Below are 20,754 nucleotides of genomic sequence, written 5' to 3' on the forward strand. Positions count from 1 at the left end.
GCATATGTGAGGTTATTGATATTTCTCCCGGCAATTTTGATTCCAGCTTGTGCTTCATCCAGCCCAGTGTTTCTCATGGTGTACTCTACATGTAAGTTAAATAAGCAGGGTGACAATATACAGCCTTGATGTACTCCTTTCCCAATTTTGAACCAGTCTGTTGTTCCATGTCTGGTTCTAAATGTTGCTTCTTTACCTGCATACAGGTTTCTCGGGAGGCAGGTAAGGTCGTCTGGTATTCCCATTTCTTAAAGACTTTTCCACGGTTTGTTGTGATCCACACAATCAAAGGCTTTAGTGTAGTCAATGAAGCAGAAGTAGATGTTTTTCTGAAATTCTCTTGCTTTTTCCACAATCATCAGTAATATTGCCCTGTAATTTTTGTGTGTGTGGGATATCTGTGTTTGGTTTTTATATCAGAGTGATGGTGGCCTCGTAGAATGAGCTTGGCAATGTTCCTCCCTCTGCAATTTTTTGAAAGGATAAGTGTTAACTCTTCTCTAAATGCTTGATAGAATTATGAAGCTGTATGGTCCTGAACTTTTGTTTGTTGAAAGATTTTTTTCTTGGCTGCACTGGGTCTTCATTGCTTTTGCATGGGCTTTCTCTGGTTGCAGTGAGCAGGGACAGCCTTTCTTTGCAGTGTGTGGGGCTTTTCATTGTGGTGACTTCTCTTGTTGCAGGGCACGGGCTCTAGGCCCACAGCCTCCAGTGGTTGCAGCACCCGGGCCCACTAGCTGTGGCACCTGGGAGCAGTCATTGCAGTGCATGGGCTTCACTGTCCCACACATGTGGAACCTTACCGGAACAGGGATCAAGCCCGTGTCCCCTGCATTGCCAGGTGGATTTTTACCCATTGCACCACCAGGGAAGTTCTGCTTGAAGATTTTTAATCAGTTTCAATTTCGTCACTTGTGATTGGTCTGTTCACATTTTCTGTTTCTTCCTGGTTCAGTCTTTGAAGTTTGTTCTTTTCTAAGAATTTGTCCATTTCCTCTAGATTGTCCATTTTATTGGCATATAGTTGCTTGTAGTAGTCTCTTATGATCCTTTGTATTTCTGTGGTGTCAGTTGTAACTTCTCTTTTTCATTTCTAATTGTATTGATTTGAGCCATTTCCGTTTTTTGTCTTGATAAGTCTGGCTAAAGGTTTTGTTTAACTCTTCAAGAACTAACTTAGTTTCATTGATGTTTTCTTCATCTCTATTTCACTTATTTCTGCTCTAATCTTTATGACTTTTTCCTTTCTATCAACTTTGGGATTTGTTTGTTCTTCTTTCTCTAGTTGCTTTAGGTGTCAGATTTTGTTGCATCCCTTAGGTTTTGAATCATTGTGTTTCCATTGTCATTTGTGTCTAGGGGTGTTTTTATTTCCTCTTTGCTTTCTTCAGCGATTAATTGGCTATTTAGTAGCATATTGTGTAGCCTCCATGTGTTCCTGTTCTTTTACAGTTTTTTTCCCCTGTGATTGATTTCTAATCTCATAGTGTTGTGATGAGAAGATGCTTGATATGATTTCAGTTTTCTTAAATTACCAAGCCTTGATTTGTGACCCAAAATGCGGTCTATCCTGGAGAATGTTCAGTGTGTACTTGAGAAGAACATGTATACTGCTGCTTTCAGATGGAATGTCCTGTAAATATCAATTAAATCTATCTGGTCTAAGGCTATGGTTTTTCCAGTAGTCATGTATGGATGTGAGAGTTGGACTGTGAAGAAGGCTGAGCACCAAAGAATTTATGCTTTTAAACTGTGGTGTTGGAGAAGACTCTTGAGAGTCCCCTGGACTGCAAGGGAGATCCAACCAGTCCATTCTGAAGATCAGCCCTGGGATTTCTTTGGAAGGAATGATGCTAAAGCTGAAACTCCAGCACTTTGGCCACCTCATGTGAAGAGTTGACTCATTGGAAAAGACTCTGATGCTGGGAGGGATTGGGGGCAGGAGGAGAAGGGGACGACAGAGGATGAGATGGCTGGATGGCATCACTGACTCGATGGACGTGAGTCTGAGTGAACTCCGGGAGTTGGTGATGGACAGGGATGCCTGGCGTGCTGCGATTCATGGGGTCGAAAAGAGTCGGACACGACTGAGGGACTGAACTGAACTGAACTGAATGTGTCATTTAAGGGTTGTATTTCCTTATTAATTTTCTGTCTAGATGATCTGTCCATTGGTGTAAGTGGGTTTTTTTTTGGTAGGTGTTTTATACTCCTAACTCATGGCTCAGGTCATTTAAAATAAAACAAAAAGCAAGCAACCTAGGAAGGAAAATATTCATAGGAGAATTATAAAAATAATATTTTTAAAACATATGCTGATTTGTAACAAAGCTGAATATTTACATTTAATTTTACACACTAGCTTATATTTTTTAAACATGCTTATTTTTTTAAAGATTTTTATCTGTTACATCTTTTTCATACTATTTGAAAAATAGGGTTTTTATTCCCTCTTGTGATAGTAATACAGGCTCATTCTATCCATTTTTGGGGGCCCTGCTACACAGCTTGTGGGATCTTAGTTCCCATGCGGCTGCTGCTGCTGCTGCTAGGTCGCTTCAGTTGTGTCCAACTCTGTGCGACCCCATAGACGGCAGCCCACCAGGCTCCCCTCTCTCTGGGATTCTCCAGGCAAGGACACTGGAGTGGGTTGCCATTTCCTTCTCCAATGCATGAAAGTGAAAAGTGAAAATGGAGTCGCTCAGTCGTGTCTGACTCTTCTAGACCGCAAGGACTGCAGCCTGCTAGGCTCCTCCGCCCATGGGATTTTCCAGGCAAGAGTGCTGGAGTGCCCCTACCAGGGGTCAAACGTGGGCCCCTAGGAGTGGAAGCATAGAGTCCTAACCACTGGACGGACTATCAGGGAATCCTAGCAGTTTTTTTTCTTAAATAAAGAAGAAAAAAATGGAGGAAAAGAAATGCCTATAGCTGCACTATCCAAAGTCACCTACAATTGATATTTCTGTACTTTCAGTTATTCACATCTTCTTCTTTCAAACAAATATGTAACAGACCTATGCTCAGGTGAGTTTCTGTGTTCTTCTAGGTAGAGGTTTCATTTCTATTTTAATATAGCAGCAACCACACTCTTATTCAGCCTCCTTTCACTCTCATTCTGCTACAGTAAAGAAATTGAGGGAGATGAGATGTTCAGTGAATCCGTGTCACCAAGCGGCAGAGCTGGATTCAGGGAGGAAGCGTTCCTCGTGGAGGTGTGTGCTTATGCATATGTACTAGGTTTTTTGGACATCTTTTGTTTTTTTAGCTCAGGTTGGTTGTGTTAGTCACTCAGTCGTGTCCAATTCTTTTGCAGCCCCATGGACTGTAGCCCGCCAGGCTTCTCTGTCCATGCGATTTCTCATACAAGAACACTGGAGTGGGTTGCCATTCCCTTCTCTAGGGGATCTTCCCGACACAGGCATCAAACCCAGGTCTCCCGCATTGCAGGCAGATTCTTTACTGCCTGAGCCACCAGGGGAGCCCAAAATGTGCACTATGAGCTAGCCAGGAGTCAAACCTGGAATCTTCTGATCCGTCCGTAGTCAGACGCATTATCCGTTGCGCCACTGGATAAATATGGCTCTTTTTTCTTTTTGAGAATATTTTTTTAAATGTTGTCTAAATGATAACATTTCTTATTTCTTTTAAGAAATCTCAGGGATTTCCCTGGCAGTCTGCTGATTAGGACTCCTTGCTCTCACTATGGATGATGGGGGTTCAATCCCTGGTCCAGGGAACTAAGATCCCACAAGCCATGTGGCGTGGCCGAAAAAAGAAAAATTTTCTTTTTAAAATTTATCTTGTGCAGTTATATTTAACATTTTCACAATAGTAAAGCCATTTTCATAAATAAAACTCAGGTTTGTAAAGTCAGCATTTCTTAACAAGGATCGCCGAATCTTTGGGCATCCATGAGAATTATTTCCCTTTAAGAAGTGTTCTGTGACAGAGATATTTAGAATTCTCCATGTTCTCCCCTATATTTTCCAGCTGCCCTCGTAGTTAGGCAGGACCATGTGACTTTGGGGCCAAAGCATACGAAAACAGGCACAAATCCCTAGTGTTCTTTCTTCCCCTGCTGTAGTAATTGTAGGGGCTATACATTGAGATGATAGAGTCTCCAGGTGGAATTAGCCTGGATCTCCAAGGCACTGTTTGCAAAGAAGCTGCCCTGAAGAGACACTGACGCACAATGGACTTCTCATGGGCAAAAAAATAACTTTCATGTGTTAGGGCACTAAGATCCCGTGGTCTGTATATTGCCACAGTATAACCTATTCTATGCTAACTAATCCAGATCCACACTCTCCATGATTGAAAGAGTATGGGAATTGCTTTGGAAACTGACACAAGCTCTGTCTCATAACTGTTGTCTACTTCTTGTAGGTGTACATTCTTTCTTCCTTGGAATAGTTAAAAAGCTATCAGTTAATAAAGGCCAAAGGTGAATGGCCTTTGGAAAGAAGACCTTCCAAAACACTGTACACAAATAGTGGAGCCCTAGAACCCAGGGACAATGTGCATGTGGAGTTTGGGGAGTAGAGTCAGGGGCAACGTCTCCTTCTCATGGAACCCAGACCAGCTCCTGCGTCTTGGGAAGCTGAGGCTTTGGGTGACCAGCAGATGGCATCTGTGACACAGGCATCAGTGCACTCTCTCTGTCTCTGTTTCTAGGTCCTTCTTTCTCTCCAGCTTTATTCAGGTATAAAATTGTAAGATGTTTGACGTGTACATCATGATGATTTGATGTACGTATACACTGTGAAAGGATCTCTTCCATCTAGTGAATTAACACATCTATACCTCATGTATTGATCCTTTTCTCCACCCCCCCCCAACCCCGCCCGATGAGAATATTCTCTCTTAGCAAATTTTAAGTATGTAATACGATGTTATCAACAGTAGTCACCATGTTTTCTGTCAGATCCTTAGATCTTATTCATCCTATAGCTGAAAGTTTGCACTGTTTCTTCAACTTTCTTAATGCCCTCACCCCCCAGTCGCTGGCAACCATTTTTCTTCTCTTTGTTGGTGTGAGTCCAGCTGTTTTCTTTTTCTTTTTTTTTAGATTGCACATATAAGTGATTCCATGCAGTATTTGTCTCTCTCTATCATAATGCCCTTAAGGTCTATCCACATTTTCCCAAATCAACCCTCTTTTAAGAGACATCAGCAGCAGGGATCATAGTGATGTCCCTTTAAGCAACCTTAAAGGCTTTAATGTTAACATTAACCAGGGTTATTAGGAAAGGAGAGAAGTAAGTGGGTAGAGGATTGGTTTGTGAGCCACAGTTAAGATGTTTCTTTGGGGAATGCTATAAATAATTAGGATGCACCATGAAGTGAAGTGGGGGAATAAACTGAGCTCCAGCCATAAATGTTGGTGGACACTTTGAATTACTGCAATTTAGGCATCAAACTTTGTTGTGACCTGACTTGTACTTGAAGGTTATTGAAGCCTGAAATACATGACTATGCTTCCCTGATGGCTCAGTGGTAAAGGATCTGCCTGCCAGTGCAGGACATGTGGGTTCAATCCCTGGGTGGGGAAGATCTCCTGGAGAAGGGAATGGCAGCCCATTCCAGTGTTCTTACATGGGAAAGCCCATGGACAGAGGAGCCTTGCGGGCTACAGTCCATGGGGTCGCAAAAGAGTTGGACACAACTTAGCGACTAAACAACAACATTACTTACACACGTGTCAAGTCAAGTGACAGGGAGCATTTTCTGCTATATAGCAGGGATTTAAAATTGGAAAAAGACAAAACCTCCATGTTTCCCCTGGAAATGAGGGAAGTACAGGACAGAGGATGAGAGCTGCTGTGGTGTAGGTGGTGAAAAGCTCACAGCACCCCCTCAGAAACTGCTCAGATGTGCTGGAGGAAACTGTACATACCCAGCAATCTGTCCTTCAGATGGTAGTCTCAAATATTAAGGGAAAATTTCAAGGCAATATTTGAGATCCAGGCTAAAAAAAATAACAAAACCTGACAACTCAAGAGTTCCACAGATATGAGAAATTGTATATACTGTATATTCATAATTAATGTATGTGTGTGCATTTGTATATGTATATATTTAAGCTGTATAGCAAACACCAAAAACAGCATCACTGGTAGTTGTCTTTGGGTGATTTATTTCTGTTTTTTAAACTTTTCATATTTTCTCTGTTTTCCTTTATGAGCAAGAGTAACCTTTACCCTGGGAATAAAAGAGTTTCTTGGCCACTTGCCACGCTTCTTATCCCTTAGATATATAAAGATCACAGAGCTTCTCTGTTGGTTCAGATCTTCCTTCCATTCTGATCTGTAGACTTCCTAGGGGTCATCATCTGATCAGAATCACAAGTAAACCAGCTGCTATCCTGCTCAGTATCTGGCTGAACTCTTAGAGTAGATGCTGGGAAAAGATTTATGTGTTAGCAGGGGGAACAAGGTAAAGCAACTATATAATTATTATTTTAAAACTGGGGCATTGACTTCTTTTGTCTCTGCTTTAATTTGCTCTGGTGTGAGATCTTTATAAGGTGTAACAGCTTCTAGGTGATCTGTTTTCATTCTAGATGAAAAGGAAGGGACACTTGGCATTTCAGAAGGAAATGAACAGAAAGGAAAAAGCAAGCAAGTAATGGCTTTGCTAAAGCAATCTTTTTTGTATGTGCTATCAAATGCTGCTACCTTATCGACAGTTATTAATGATTATCAATACATGTCAACAATCCCCCAAAGGACTTATTTATATTAAGACAGTGTACCTATATTTTAGAACTTTTAAAATTGAAGCTTTGGTACAGCTAATACCTGAAAGCATGTTTATACTTGGTCCAGATGTTTAAAGTTGGTGAGGAAAGAGAAGTCCATGCCATCCATTTGTTCCCGTTACTAATAATATGTCAAACGTGCAGTTGCTTTTCATTCTGGTTATGTTGCTAAAAAGAGCTCAGGGAACCAAAAGAGTCAAGAAGGACTTTTGCATTTGTTGCTCCACTGAACTGGCCCTGCCTTTCTCCAGCCTTCATGCATAGTCACTGCCATATATTGCCCTGTCGTGCTAGAGACTATGGGCACCTCTGCTTTATATAACATTTAGATGATCACATGCCTTTTCTTTTTAAACTCCTACAGGTTCTTGGCTTTGCTGCATTTTCAAACAAGGTAAACATGGCCACAGAAAACAGCCTGATGCTCATGGAGATGATACCTTATAGGTTGGTAATTCCACTTTTCAAGACGACTTTCTCCTTCCTGTTACCTCCTCTTAGCCTCTGACCACATAGCCTGATTTGTATCGTTGACCAAAATCAATAGCATGCCAGTTATTTCTCCAGCAGAGATGGGTTTACTTGAGATCAGCAGAGAATTGCAGTTTGGTGTGTGCAAGCATGGCAAGTCACATGCAAGTCCTCCTACAGCAGGGGAAGAAGTTTTTATAGAGGGAAAAATAAAATTGGGGAGGGAGAGTTGGTCATGGTAAACAGAATCTATGGCTTTTCATTAGCTTAGACCTTTGCCGGCAAGGAGTCTTTCTTCTTCCTGTTGGGCTCTGCAATGGTCACAGGGTGTGAGTGCTCCCCCTGCTGGTCTCCAACTCTACTTAATTAGTTTCTATGTATTAACTTGAACATCAGGAAGTTCACGGTTCACATATTGCTGAAGCCTGGCTTGGAAAATTTTGAGCATTACTTTACTAGCGTGTGAGATGAGTGCAATTGTGCGGTAGTTTGAGCATTCTTTGGCATTACCTTTCTTTGGGATTGGAATGAAAACTGACTTTTTCCAGTCCTGTGGCCACTGCTGAGTTTTCCAAATTTGCTGGCATATTGAGTGCAGCACTTTCACAGCATCATCTTTCAGAATTTAGAATAGCTCAAGTGGAAGTCCATCACCTCCACTAGCTTTGTTCGTGGTGATGCTTTCTAAGGCCCAGTTGACTTCACATTCCAGGATGTCTGGCTCTAGGTGATTGATCACACCATCGTGATTATCTGGGTCGTGAAGATCTTTTTTGTACAGTTCTTCTGTGTATTCTTACCATCTCTTCTTTATATCTTCTGTTTCTGTTAGGTCCGTACCATTTCTGTCCTTTATCGAGCCCATCTTTGCATGAAATGTTCCTTTGGTATCTCTGATTTTCTTGAAGAGATCCCTAGTCTTTCCCATTCTGTTGTTTTCCTCTATTTCTTTGCATTGATCGCTGAGGAAGGCTTTCTTATCTCTTCTTGCTATTCTTTGGAACTCTGCATTCAGATGCTTATATCTTTCCTTTTCTCCTTTGCTTTTCGCTTCTCTTCTTTTCACAGTTATTTGTAAGGCCTCCCCAGACAGCCATTTTGCTTTTTTTGCATTTCTTTTCCATGGGGATGGTCTTGATCTCTGTCTCCTGTACAATGTCACGAACCTCATTCCATAGTTCATCAGGCACTCTATCTATCAGATCTAGGCCCTTAAATCTATTTCTCACTTCCACTGTATAATCATAAGGGATTTGATTTAGGTCATACCTGAATGGTCTAGTAGTTTTCCCTACTTTCTTCAATTTAAGCCTGAATTTGGCAATAAGGAGTTCATGGTCTGAGCCACAGTCAGCTCCTGGTTGCTGGATCATGGAAAAAGCAAAAGAGTTCCAGAAAAGCATCTATTTCTGCTTTATTGACTATGCCAAAGCCTTTGACTGTGTGGATCACACTAAGCTATGGAAAATTCTGAAAGAGATGGGAATACCAGACCACCTGATCTGCCTCTTGAGAAATTTGTATGCAGGTCAGGAAGCAACAGTTAGAACTGGACATGGAACAACAGACTGGTTCCAAATAGGAAAAGGAGTTCGTCAAGGCTGTATATTGTCACCCTGCTTATTTAACTTATATGCAGAGTACATCATGAGAAACGCTGGACTGGAAGAAACACAAGCTGGAATCAAGATTGCCGGGAGAAATATCAATAACCTCAGATATGCAGATGACACCACCCTTATGGCAGAAAGTGAAGAGGAACTCAAAAGCCTCTTGATGAAAGTGAAAGTGGAGAGTGAAAAAGTTGGCTTAAAGCTCAGCATTCAGAAAACGAAGATCATGGCATCCGGTCCCATCACTTCATGGGAAATAGATGGGGAAACAGTGGAAACAGTGTCAGACTTATATTTTTCTGGGCTCCAAAATCACTGCAGATTGTGTCTACAGCCATGAAATTAAAAGACGCTTACTCCTTCGAAGGAAAGTTATGACCAACCTAGATAGCATATTCAAAAGCAGAGACATTGCTTTGCCAACAAAGGTTCATCTAGTCAAGGCTATGGTTTTTCCTGTGATCATGTATGGATGTGAGACTTGGACTGTGAAGAGGGCTGAGCACCGAAGAATTGATGCTTTTGAACTGTGGTGTTGGAGAAGACTCTTCAGAGTCCTTTGGACTGCAGGGAGATCCAACCAGTCCATTCTGAAGGAGATCAGCCCTGGGATTTCTTTGGAAGGAATGGTACTAAAGCTGAAACTCCAGTATTTGGCTACCTCATGCGAAGCGTTGACTCATTGGAAAAGACTCTGATGCTGGGAGGGATTGGGGGCAGGAGGAGAAGGGGACGACAGAGGATGAGATGGCTGGATGGCATCGCTGACTCGATGGACGTGAGTCTAAGTGAACTCCGGGAGTTGGTGATGGACAGGGAGGCCTGGTGTGCTGCGATTCATGGGGTTGCAAAGAGTCGGACACGACTGAGCGACTGATCTGATCTGATCTGATGTATTAACTTAAAAAAAAAAAAATTCTCAGGTAATAAACAGTCTCTGGCCACAGGCAAATTTGGGTCAGGGACTCAAGTTCATTTTAGAACAGAGGTTCTAAGGGACAATGGCTAAGACAAGCCTGTGTTTCTTCTCTGGTCAGCCTTTGACTCTCTTCCCATGGTTGAGCCAATCCCCTAACCCAAGTAAACTCGAAAACCAGGGAGACTCATGTATTTTTCTCGCAGCACATTATGAACCTTCTCAACCTCCAAACCTGTCTGATTAACCTTCAGGGATGGGACAAGACATAGCTCTGTTTTCCAAGCCTCTCTCCTGGGGTTCAGTGTTCAGCATCCCTTCTGTCTTCACCTGCTTAGACTGACTCAGTGTCCTTGGGCTACATCACTTTATCACTTTCAGTGGAAAGCCTTCTCCAAGCAGTCTGGCATTACAGAGTTCTTAAGGACTTGCAATTAATTTGCATTATAGTTCCTACCAGTGACTATGGGGCCTCACTCTTGCTTCTGTTAGGGAATTATTTCTTTAACCTTGACCAGATGAATCATTTTAGCTAAGAAAGGCAACATAACACAGTTTCTTGGCTCATGAGAAGATTTTTGAGGAGCATTGTTCACTTCCTCATTCTCTTCAACAGAGAATATAGCAACGAGTCGGTGATACTGCTTAACCTTCAGCATACAAAACAGAGGCTACTTTGATGCAGCCAGATAATCTCATATACTACTACTTCTCAGTGAAATCTGGTGATGATTAAATACATTTAAAATATTGTTCAGTTTGTTAAAACTGTGAGCAGACAACCTAGGTACCAGGAAATGCTGTGGTAGATAAGTCTCTGCCCTATGGGAAAAAATGACAAGGGCAACAATGAGATTGATGCTTTACATAATTATTTTATTTCATTCGTTCCTTGTAGTATTACTACAAGATATTCTTTTTTTGACTGAGGAAACTAAGAGTTACCAAGTTTAAATTACTCATCTACGCTCACACAGCTGGTCAGCATCAGAGCTACTTTCTGAACCCATTTCTATTTAATTCCGAAGTCTAGTATAATAACCCTTCTACTATACTTACTCAGTATTGCTGCTGTTATTAATGACTTCAAAACCACACAGTTAACCTCTGCTTATATTTTATCATAAGATTCAAGTGTACAGATAGAGAAAAAACATTTCAGAAATTTAATTTTAAGTATTGCTTTTAACCTGTCTTTATTGCTCATCTCAGAGAAGAAGATGGCACCCCACTCCAGTACTCTTGCCTGGAAAACCCCATGGACGGAGGAGCCTGGTGGGCTGCAGTCCATGAGGTCGCAAAGAGTCGGACACGACTGAGCGATTTCACTTTCACTTTTCACTTTCATGCATTGGAGAAGGAACTGGCAACCCACTCCAGTGTTCTTGCCTGGAGAATCCCAGGGATGGGGGAGCCTGGTGGGCTGCCATCTATGGGGTTGCACAGAGTCGGACACGACTGAAGCAACTTAGCAGCAGCAGCAGCAGCATTGCTTATCTATCCAAGGTTGCTAGAGATTAGGAAAATTGAATAGTTTATGTTAGTTCCTTCCAGATCCACATCCCCCTTTAACTAAATGGCTAACAAAGAACTGAATGTACAGAGAACACCAGGAAGGAAAAAGCAGTAGGTTTGTACTATTAATGTTATCATACTAAATATTTAAGGTTTACTGACACAGACTTGGGCAATAAATTCATGAAAATTAAAATCTCTTGTGTATCAAGAGACACTATCAACAGAGAAAAGACAAGTCATAGAATAGGAGAAAATATTTGCAAATTATGTATGATAAGGAATTAATATCCAAAATACATAGAGAACTCCTAAAACACAACAGAAAACAAACAACCTGACTCAAAAAGTGCAGAAAGAATTTGAATACACATTTTTCCAAGGATAGTATACAAATGGCCAGTGAGCACATAAGATGCTCAACATCACTAATCATTTGGGGAATGCAAATCAAAACTACAGTGAGATACCACCCCATACTCATTAGGATGGCTACTGTTTTTAAAAAGACAGAAAATAACAAATATTTGATGAGGATGTGGAGAAAATGGAACCTGTGTGCACTGTTAGTGGGAGTGTGAAATGTACAGCCACTGTGGAAAGTAGAATGCTGATTCCTCAAAAAATTAAAAATAGAATTTCCATCAGTTCAGTTCAGTCGCTCAGTCATGTCCGACTCCTCGCGACCCCATGAATCGCAGCACGCCAGGCCTCCCTGTCTATCACCAGCTCCCGGAGTTCACTCAAACTCACATCCATCGAGTCAGTGATGCCATCCAGCCAGCTCATCCTCTGTGGTCCCCTTCTCCTCCTGCCCCTAATCCCTCCCAGCATCAGAATCTTTTCCAATGAGTCAACTCTTCACATGAGATGGCCAAAGTACTGGAGTTTCAGCTTTAGCATCATTTCTTCCAAAGAATACCCAGGGCTGATCTCCTTTAGAATGGACTGGATGAATCTCCTTGCAGTCCAAGGGACTCTCAAGAGTCTTCTCCAACACACAGTTCAAAAGCATCAATTCTTTGGCACTCAGCCTTCTTCACAGTCCAACTCTCACATCCATATCTGACCACTGGAAAAACCATAGCTTTGACTAGATGGACCTTTCTTGGCCAAGTAATGTCTCTGCTTTTCAATATGCTATCTAGGTTGGTCATAACTTTTCTTCCAAGGAGTAAGTGTCTTTTAATTTCATGGCTGCGGTCACCATCTGCAGTGATTTTGGAGCCCCAAAAAATAAAGTCTGACACTGTTTCCACTGTTTCCCCATCTATTTCCCATGAAGTGATGGGACCAGATGCCATGATCTTAGTTTTCTGTATGTTGAGCTTTAAGCCAACTTTTTCACTCCTCTCTTTCACTTTCATCAAGAGGCTTTTTAGTTCCTCTTCACTTTCTGCCATAAGGGTGGTATCATCTGCATATCTGAGGTTATTGATTTTTCTCTTGGCAATCTTGATTCCAGCTTGTGCTTCTTCCAGCCCAGCATTTCTCATGATGTACTCTGCATATAAGTTAAATAAGCAGGGTGACAATATACAGCCTTGACGTACTTCTTTTCCTATTTGGAACCAGTCTGTTGTTCCATGTCCAGTTCTAACTGTTGCTTCCTGACCTTCATATGACCCAGCAATTCTGCTTCTGGAAATATACTTCCCCCAAATTATACTCCCCACAAGAGCAGTATCTTGAAGAGATATTTTTGCACCTATATTCATAACAGCGCTACTCACAGTGGCTGAAATGTGGAAGAAACAATAAGTGTCCATCAATGGATGAATGAATGAACAGAGTGTGTTAAATCCATCCAATAGAATATTATTGAACCTTGAAAAGGAAGGAAATTCTGGCTCTAAGTACAACATAGATGAACTTCAAGGGCATTATTCTAAATGAAATAAGCCAATCACAAAAAGACAATTACTATTTGAGCCCACTTATCTGGGGTACTTAGTAGTCAAAATCATAAAGACAGAAAGTCAGATGATTTTTGTCAGGGCTGGAGGGAGGGGGGAAATGGAGAGTTATTGATTAATAAGTATAGAGTTTCAGTTTTACAAGATGAAAGAACTATGGAGTAGATGGTGGTAATGGTTGCATATTATACATGTATTTAAAAACCACTGAACTGTACATTTAAAAGTGGGTAAAATGGTAAATTTCATGTTATGCGGACTTTACCCAGTTTTTAAAAAATGGGATAAGAACCAGGACAATTTTTATAAAAGACAAGGACTAAAATTATAATTGGAAAGATTTGAGTCTGACTAGAAGGGAATACATTGAGGCTTTAGCTCTAAACCATCTTAGATATGATATCTGCCTATTGCTTACCCACTGGTATGATCTCAAATAGTGTAAATAATCCATTTTTCATCAAGTTTTGTAGTTTTGCCCGCACTATTTGTTTCCACTGGCACTTAGCAGAAACCTCAGACTAGAAGATAAGCACATCATGTTCTCTTAATGGCCTTTGTAACTTGGCTTGATTTGCTGGCAGTTTTGGCAAGCTGCTGCCTCAGTTTCTTTTCTTACCTCTTAATTTTTTGAAAAAAGGTCAGGCCTGGGACTTCCCTGGTGGTCCGCCTGCCAGCCTGGATGGGAGGGCAGTTTGGGGGAGAAGTGCGTGAGTACTCATTCATGTCCAACTGTGCGATCCCACGGACTGTAGCCCACCAGGCTCCTCTATCCATGGGATTTGCCAGGCAAGAATACTGGAGTGGGTTGTCATTTCCTATTCCAGGGGATCTTCTCAACCTAGAGATCGAATCCTCATCTCCTGCATTGGCAGGCAGGTTTGTGACCACTGAGCCATCTGAGAATCCCTGAGGGAGAAGGGAATCCTTGTATGGCTGAGTCCCTTTGCTGTTCTCCTGCATCTATGACAACATTCGTAACTGGCTGTTTGCTGTTGTTTAGTCGCTCAGTCGTGTCCGACTCTTTGCCGCTCCATGGGCTGTAGCCTGGCAGGCTCCTCTGTCCATGGGATTTCCCAGACAAGAATACTGGAGTGGGCTGCCATTTCCTACTCCAGGGGAACTTCCCAACCCAGAAACCCAACCCAAATCTCTTGCTTGGCAGGCAGATTCTTTACCATTGAGCCACCAGGGAAGCCCCTAATTGGCTATACCTCAATATAAAATAAAAAGTTTAAAAAAAAAAATCCACCTGCCAATGCAGGGGATACCGTTTCGATCCCTGGTCCAGGAAGATCCCACATGTGGCAGGCCGACTATGCCCATGGGCCACAACTACCAAACCAGTGCTCTAGAGCCAGAGAGCCGCAACTACGAAAGCTCCTACGCCTGGAGCCTGAGTTCTGCAACAAGGGAAGCCGCACAGTGAGAAGCCAACGCACCACACTAGAGAGCAGCTCCCGCTTGCTGCAACTAGAGAAAGCCCACGCAGCAATGATAACCTAGAGCAGCCAAAAATCAGTAAATAAATGTGTTTAAAAGTGTCAGGCCTTTTGATATGGATGATAAAGTTATAAGAATAGAGTGGGGGAGGTGCCCATAATGACTGCTGCTATCTAGGAATAATTCCACCATTTTATTCCAGCTTCCTATTTCCTGTAACGCCAGATATGAGCAATCTTACTGAAGTTCTTATAGAATCGTTCTCCTTAGCTTTAGTGAGCTCCTCTTTGCTCGTATTTCTGGGCAAGAAGATTGCCAGTTTCCATAACTATGACGTCAATTCCAACCAGGTGAGAGGATAAGCCTTTCTATTACTTTCTCGGACCCTTTAATCTTTGTTCTCTAACCTGAGCCTTCTGCTAAAATGAAGACTGTAACCAGAGAGTCACTTGGACCACTATTTGAGCTATAATTAAAGGTTTTTGAGAAGTGTGACATCCTTACCTCTGAAGCTACCTGAATTACTATGCATGTTGTTACCCTAGAACAGATACGGGGTAGGGAGGCATATGTTGTTAAGTTGGCAGGGTTCCTCTCCTCTCCTTTTATCTTCCTTTCCACCAAGTCCTTAGAAGTCAACCACATACCAAGGCAGAACAAGAAATACAGTGGACTGTCAAAACTAGGCTAATAACATAATTCAGTTGGTCTCCCAGAAATAGTCATTGTCACTTTAAAAAAAAAGTCTCCAACCATTCTGAGTTTGGCCCCTTCCCTAGAAATCGAAAAGGAAACATGGGGACTTCCCTGGCGGTTCAGTGGTTAGGACTTGGTGCTTTCACTGCTGTGGCCCAAGGTTCAATCCCTGGTCAGGGAACTAAGATCGCCCAAGCCCCTTGGCGTGGGCTGGTGCCTCGTGTTAGGATCCCAGGCTTTCACTCCGAGGCCCAGGTTCAACTGGTGTCCCGCTTTGACTTTAGGATAGTATAAAAGGAAGCAAGAAAATAGTGCTTTGTGTCTCTCTGTGATCCTAGTGATCATGTGAAAGAGAATAATAAGGCAAAAGTCTCATTTTCTCACTTTGAGGGCTTTCCTTGTGATCTTTAGCTAAAGTGAAGAAATCAGATTTGCCATCCTTCAGTTCTTTCCAATAATCTTTCAGTGTTATTTGCAGTGATATAAACAACCCTATCTTCATATACAAGAAATAACAGCGTAACTTTAGTGCAAACTCAGGTCAGCCTTCTTCTTTGACAAATGGAGGGCCTAAAGTATTTGCCGTTTCTTTACAGGATTTAATAGCCATTGGCCTTTGCAATGTCGTCAGTTCATTTTTCAGATCTTACGTGTTTACTGGTGCTGTTGCCAGGACCATTATCCAGGATAAAACTGGAGGAAGACAACAGGTGTGTGCAATAGAATTTGATGTCTAATATACAGAGATAATTATATCTATTTATATGTATATTCACAGAAGGGGATTATATATTAGTTTAACCACACTGCTGTTTTACAGTTATGCTTGTTGGGAGGGATTTGTATTATGTTTGTTGGATCTCATGCTTGGCTTAATTTTTGTTTAGCTTTTGTCTTAAAAGCTATCTGTCAATGAGGAATTTGAAGATCATTTTCTGTAAAAATATTATTGTTAAAGGCTTCTATATATTAGCCCACAAGAAGCTACTTTCCATGTAGCAAAGCTAAAAGATAATATTTCAGGTAAACTAACTATCACCTATGAACGTTTTTTTCTATGGGGAGATATATCCTCAGTCCTAGTCTGTGAAAGTAATAAGACAACTCTCGCCTTCCTGACAGCAGGGCTAGAAACTTTTCCAACTCCTAAAGGACATGACAGGAGGCGCTAGTCTTTGTCTAGGTGAGCTTATGGAATTTGCTTTCATTCTACCTTTGTGGAAGAGAAAATTGTCTGGGTCAGATCCTCTTCAGGTATCCTGAATTAGTAAACTAAATATACGGGTATATGGAAGGGAAGAGGGAAAGAAGAATGGTGGCAAAGTTTTAAAGGCAAGCTCTCTGTCCAGTTTTCTGGCATGAGATTTTCTAAGTCCAATATTCATGTGTTTTAGACTGACCAGATAATTCAGTTTACAACATGAGAGGTATCCCATCTCAGTTATGTAGCATGAATAAGTGTCAAAGAACTATCAGAACTGAACCTAGAATAAGCCCACGGACTGAGTCAGGGTTCAGGAGGCAGAGAAGCAGAAGCCAAAGACAAGCCGGAGCCACAGCAGCACAGTAGGGGAGGCATCGCTGTGGTCAGTAAAGTGTCAAGGGCTTCCCTGGTGGCCCAGTGGCTGAGACCTTGCCTTCCAATGCAGCGGGTGTGGGATCAGTCTCTGGATGGGAAGCTAAAATCCCACACATATCTTGGGGCCAAAAAACCAAAACATAAAGCAGAAGCAATATTGTAACAAATTCAATAAAGACTTTAAAAATGGACCACATTTAAAAAAAAATCTTAGACTGTCAGAAGAATGGACACAAAACTCGAATGGGGAAAGAGAAAGTGTCACAGCTTATGGGTGAAATATCAGGTGAAAGCTAATAAAAGAAGACTGGGCAGTGGTGAGAGCATGGGTCTAGAGTAAGACTGTATAATTTTATGTGGACTGAGTTTTGTTGTCAGAGAGCTTCTACTGAACACACTGGCCTTTAAGGGGTAGCTCTTCTGTGCTACTGTCTGATCAGAGAAGGAAGATGAGTTTTGTTAAAAAACAATGATGTTCTATGCAAGTGAAGTCAAAATAAGAGGATTTTATGATAAGAAGAAATGGAAATAGCTTTTCCAGACATCAGTTCCCTTTAACTTGTGACCACACACTTTGTTTATTTAGTATACAAGCATAACAGATTTGGGGAGAAAAGATGCACATGGTTGGAAAAAAATCAATCACAATGCAAGTAAAATTAAGTGCAGAATAAATACAATAAATGTTAAAGTGCCATAAATACTTCAGGAAGGAGAACGATGGAGGAAGTGGGGCTTTTCTGGATCCCCGTAAGAGGTTTAGAATATGTGATGTGTAGATGGAGGGAAGGAAGATGGGCTTCAGTCCAGCTTTGGAGTTGCCTTTAGCCTGTTGGCACCCCACTCCAGTACTCTCGCCTGGAAAATCCCACGGACAGAGTAGCCTGGTAGGCTGTAGTCCATGGGGTAGCACAGAGTCGGACACGACTGAGCGACTTCACTTTCACTTTTCACTTTCCTGCATTGGAGAAGGAAATGGCAACCCACTCCAGCGTTCTTGCCTGGAGAATCCCAGGGATGGGGGAGCCTGGTGGGCTGCCGTCTATGGGGTCACACAGAGTTGGACACGACTGAAGCGACTTAGCTTAGCTTAGCTTAGCCTGTTGGGCAAAGTGACTCTCATCCTGTTTTCTGCTGTGGCTTCGTTCTCCCCTTCGTTCTCCCCAAAGACATCTCTCTCTGTGATGCAGTGGCCCTTCACAGGGAAGCATGTCCCTCAGGATGCTGGTAAACTCTTCCCCAAGACCCTGACTTGCCCAGGGCAAATGGCCAGTTCAAGCAGAGAACGCCCCTGGCCCTTGACCCTCCACATTTGAGCTTCCCCACCTCCAATCCGAGTTTCTGATCTGGACTCACTCAGCCTTCTTCATCCCCTAGCAGGGGTTCTTCTCTCTCCCCTTCTCCTCTGGGAACTTTTAAATTCAGCCTGCCTGAGAACACCCTCATTTTTTCAAAGCTCCCCAGGACTGCAGGAAAGAGAAGCTCGGGAGCTGGCTCTGAACCTATTTGACATGACTGGTCACCAACAGCCACTTATGTGTGTGTACGTATGTCTGACATACATAAACACTGTGTAAAATGTGTCTGGATTTCACTTTAATTTCTCCCTGTCTAGAAACTTGTCTTCACTTGTTGCAGCAAAACCTATCAGCCCTTCCAGCCCTGGCCTGAACCTTAAGTGATGCAGGCCAGCTGAACTGCCCTCCCTCTTCTAGCTGATCCAGTTCTGATCCTGTGCTTCTCTCTTCTCTATGATTGTGTTCCTTTCCTTGTTCCCTGCTTTCCAAAGATGAGCCTTCTTGCCTTGTCCCCAGGCTCTCAGAACTGCTTTACCCTATTTTTTTTTTAAGTTGGAGCTTTACAGTGTTGTGTTAGTTTCTGCTGTACTGTCATGAATCTGTTTTATGTATACACATAACCCCTCCCTCTTGGATCATCCCCAACCCCCTGCCCAACCCCAGGTCATCACAAAGCACCGAGCCAAGCTCCCTGTGCTACAGAGCAGCTTCCCAGTAACTATTTTTCATCCAGTATGTATATATCATATGTCATATTCTCCCAATTCATCCCACCCCCCTTTTCCGGGTCTGTGTCCAGGTACGTGTCCATTCTCTACGTCTGTGTCTTTATTCCTGCCCTGCAAATAGGCTCATCTGTACCGTTTTTCTAGATTCCACATTTATGCATGTATGCATTTGTTTTTCTCTTTCTGACTTATTTCACTCCCAGAACTGCTTTTAAAAATGAGTTATTATTTTTAAAAAAGAAAAGAAATCATCACAAAAGGAAATGAGTTGCATTGTCTTTAGAGAAAGCAAATGGGGCAGTGGAGAGAGCCTGGATTTTGGAGTCAGTTGGTCAGGTGGATTGAAACCTGACTCTGTAGTTCCTAGACGTGTGACCTTGGGAAGTTACCTTCACTTTCTGGGGCTCTAGTTCTCATCTGTAAGATGGAGATAAGGATAACCTTTCAGTTGTGAGAATTAAACTGGATGACAACAGAGCTTCTACCCCAGGTCCCTAGTGTGCTGGTTGGTGTATGGTAATGTTCTATCCACTGCTTGTGGAGCAGTTGTCTGAGGCTCTTCATGTCCCTCGTGGCTGTGCTTTATGAGAACTCGCATTGCGTTGAGTCCCTGGGAAGAAGGTAGGGTCAGTCTTGGTTCAAGAAAGCCTGAAAAAGTGATGAAAAATCAGCGGAAAACCAAAACATGTGTGAGATGTCAAGTTGTATTAGTATATGCTTGCTGCCTCTAGGCCCTGTTCATGCCCTGAGTCAGATTCTGAGACTCACCATGCATCCTCCTAGGGCATACCACCACCAAAGATGGCCCTCTGATCCCAAAGCCCACTCCTCTCGTGTGCAGCCATGAAAGTGAAAGTCACTCAGTTGTGTCTGACTCTTTGCAACCCCATTAACTATGCAGTCCATGGAATTCTCCAGGCCAGAATACTGGAGTGGGTAGCCTTTCCCTTCTCCAGAGGATCTTCCCAACCCAGGATCGAACCCAGGTCTCCTGCATTGTAGGCAGATTCTTTACCAGCTGAGCTATAAGGGAAGCAGTCATGGGGGACAGACAGTTATTGGCAGGCCTCCCTGAGCAGCCAGATTTATGGGATTTCAGTGTTTGGTTGATCATCATTTTAAACTAGGTTTTTATACAGCTAATTTTGGTGTCTGTATGTCTTTGTTCCCCTAAAAGTAATCCAAAGAACTTTGGAGGAAAGGAGTAGTAGGAGGAGAAGTCCTGATATGTTTTCCTGTGCTAAGCAAAGCAGTTTCTTCTATAGTGTGAGACCACCTGAAGCTAGACCCTAAAATCCAGTGTGGCAAGAGGCTGAGATGCACACTGGCTGGAGGAGCTTATGGCTTCAGTTACCTTTCTCAGTTCCCCAGTGTATAAAATGTTTGCCTCGAGAACTTCCTGAGTTTCAGTTACAGTGATCCATTTTCCTGAATCCTTCTGCCTACATTCTTCTCTCAGGGTTCAACTTTTCCACCTTGGGTTGGTCCCATAGCTGTGTATCAGTCAGGGTGGCAAAAAAAGGAAGCAGAACATTGATTTCATTGCAGTTATTTTCAGTGACATGTTTCTATGGCAAATAGCAGTGAGCAGTGAGAGAGAACCCAGTAGGAAGTCTTTTTCGCACCTAATAAAAAAGAGGAAAAAAATTAGACAATCATGGCCTCATGGTTTAGATTTAAAGTTGCTTGTTGGTGCTAGTATATGCTATTGTTTTGATTTGTGGCTACAGTTTTATCCCCCCCTCCACCCTTATCACCATGGGAAATTACACTGCTTTGTATGATTTTAATGGAAGTTTATCAACAGAGGATATAATCA

General features: G+C 42.3%; 1 protein-coding gene across 1 annotated transcript in view; it reads left to right on the forward strand.

Moving 5' to 3' along the window:
* The window catches only part of SLC26A8 (solute carrier family 26 member 8), an 81,284-nt gene that overhangs the window by 36,450 nt on the left and 24,080 nt on the right, over positions 1 to 20,754 (forward strand). Inside the window, exons 7-9 of the mRNA XM_005890509.3 lie at positions 7,125 to 7,207; positions 14,837 to 14,984; positions 15,927 to 16,040. Of these exons, the coding sequence (XP_005890571.1) occupies positions 7,125 to 7,207; positions 14,837 to 14,984; positions 15,927 to 16,040 (345 nt within the window). The remainder of the gene's footprint in view (positions 1 to 7,124; positions 7,208 to 14,836; positions 14,985 to 15,926; positions 16,041 to 20,754) is intronic.

This window comes from Bos mutus, chromosome 23 (genome assembly GCF_027580195.1).
Source record: "Bos mutus isolate GX-2022 chromosome 23, NWIPB_WYAK_1.1, whole genome shotgun sequence".
Taxonomy (NCBI): domain Eukaryota; kingdom Metazoa; phylum Chordata; class Mammalia; order Artiodactyla; family Bovidae; genus Bos; species Bos mutus.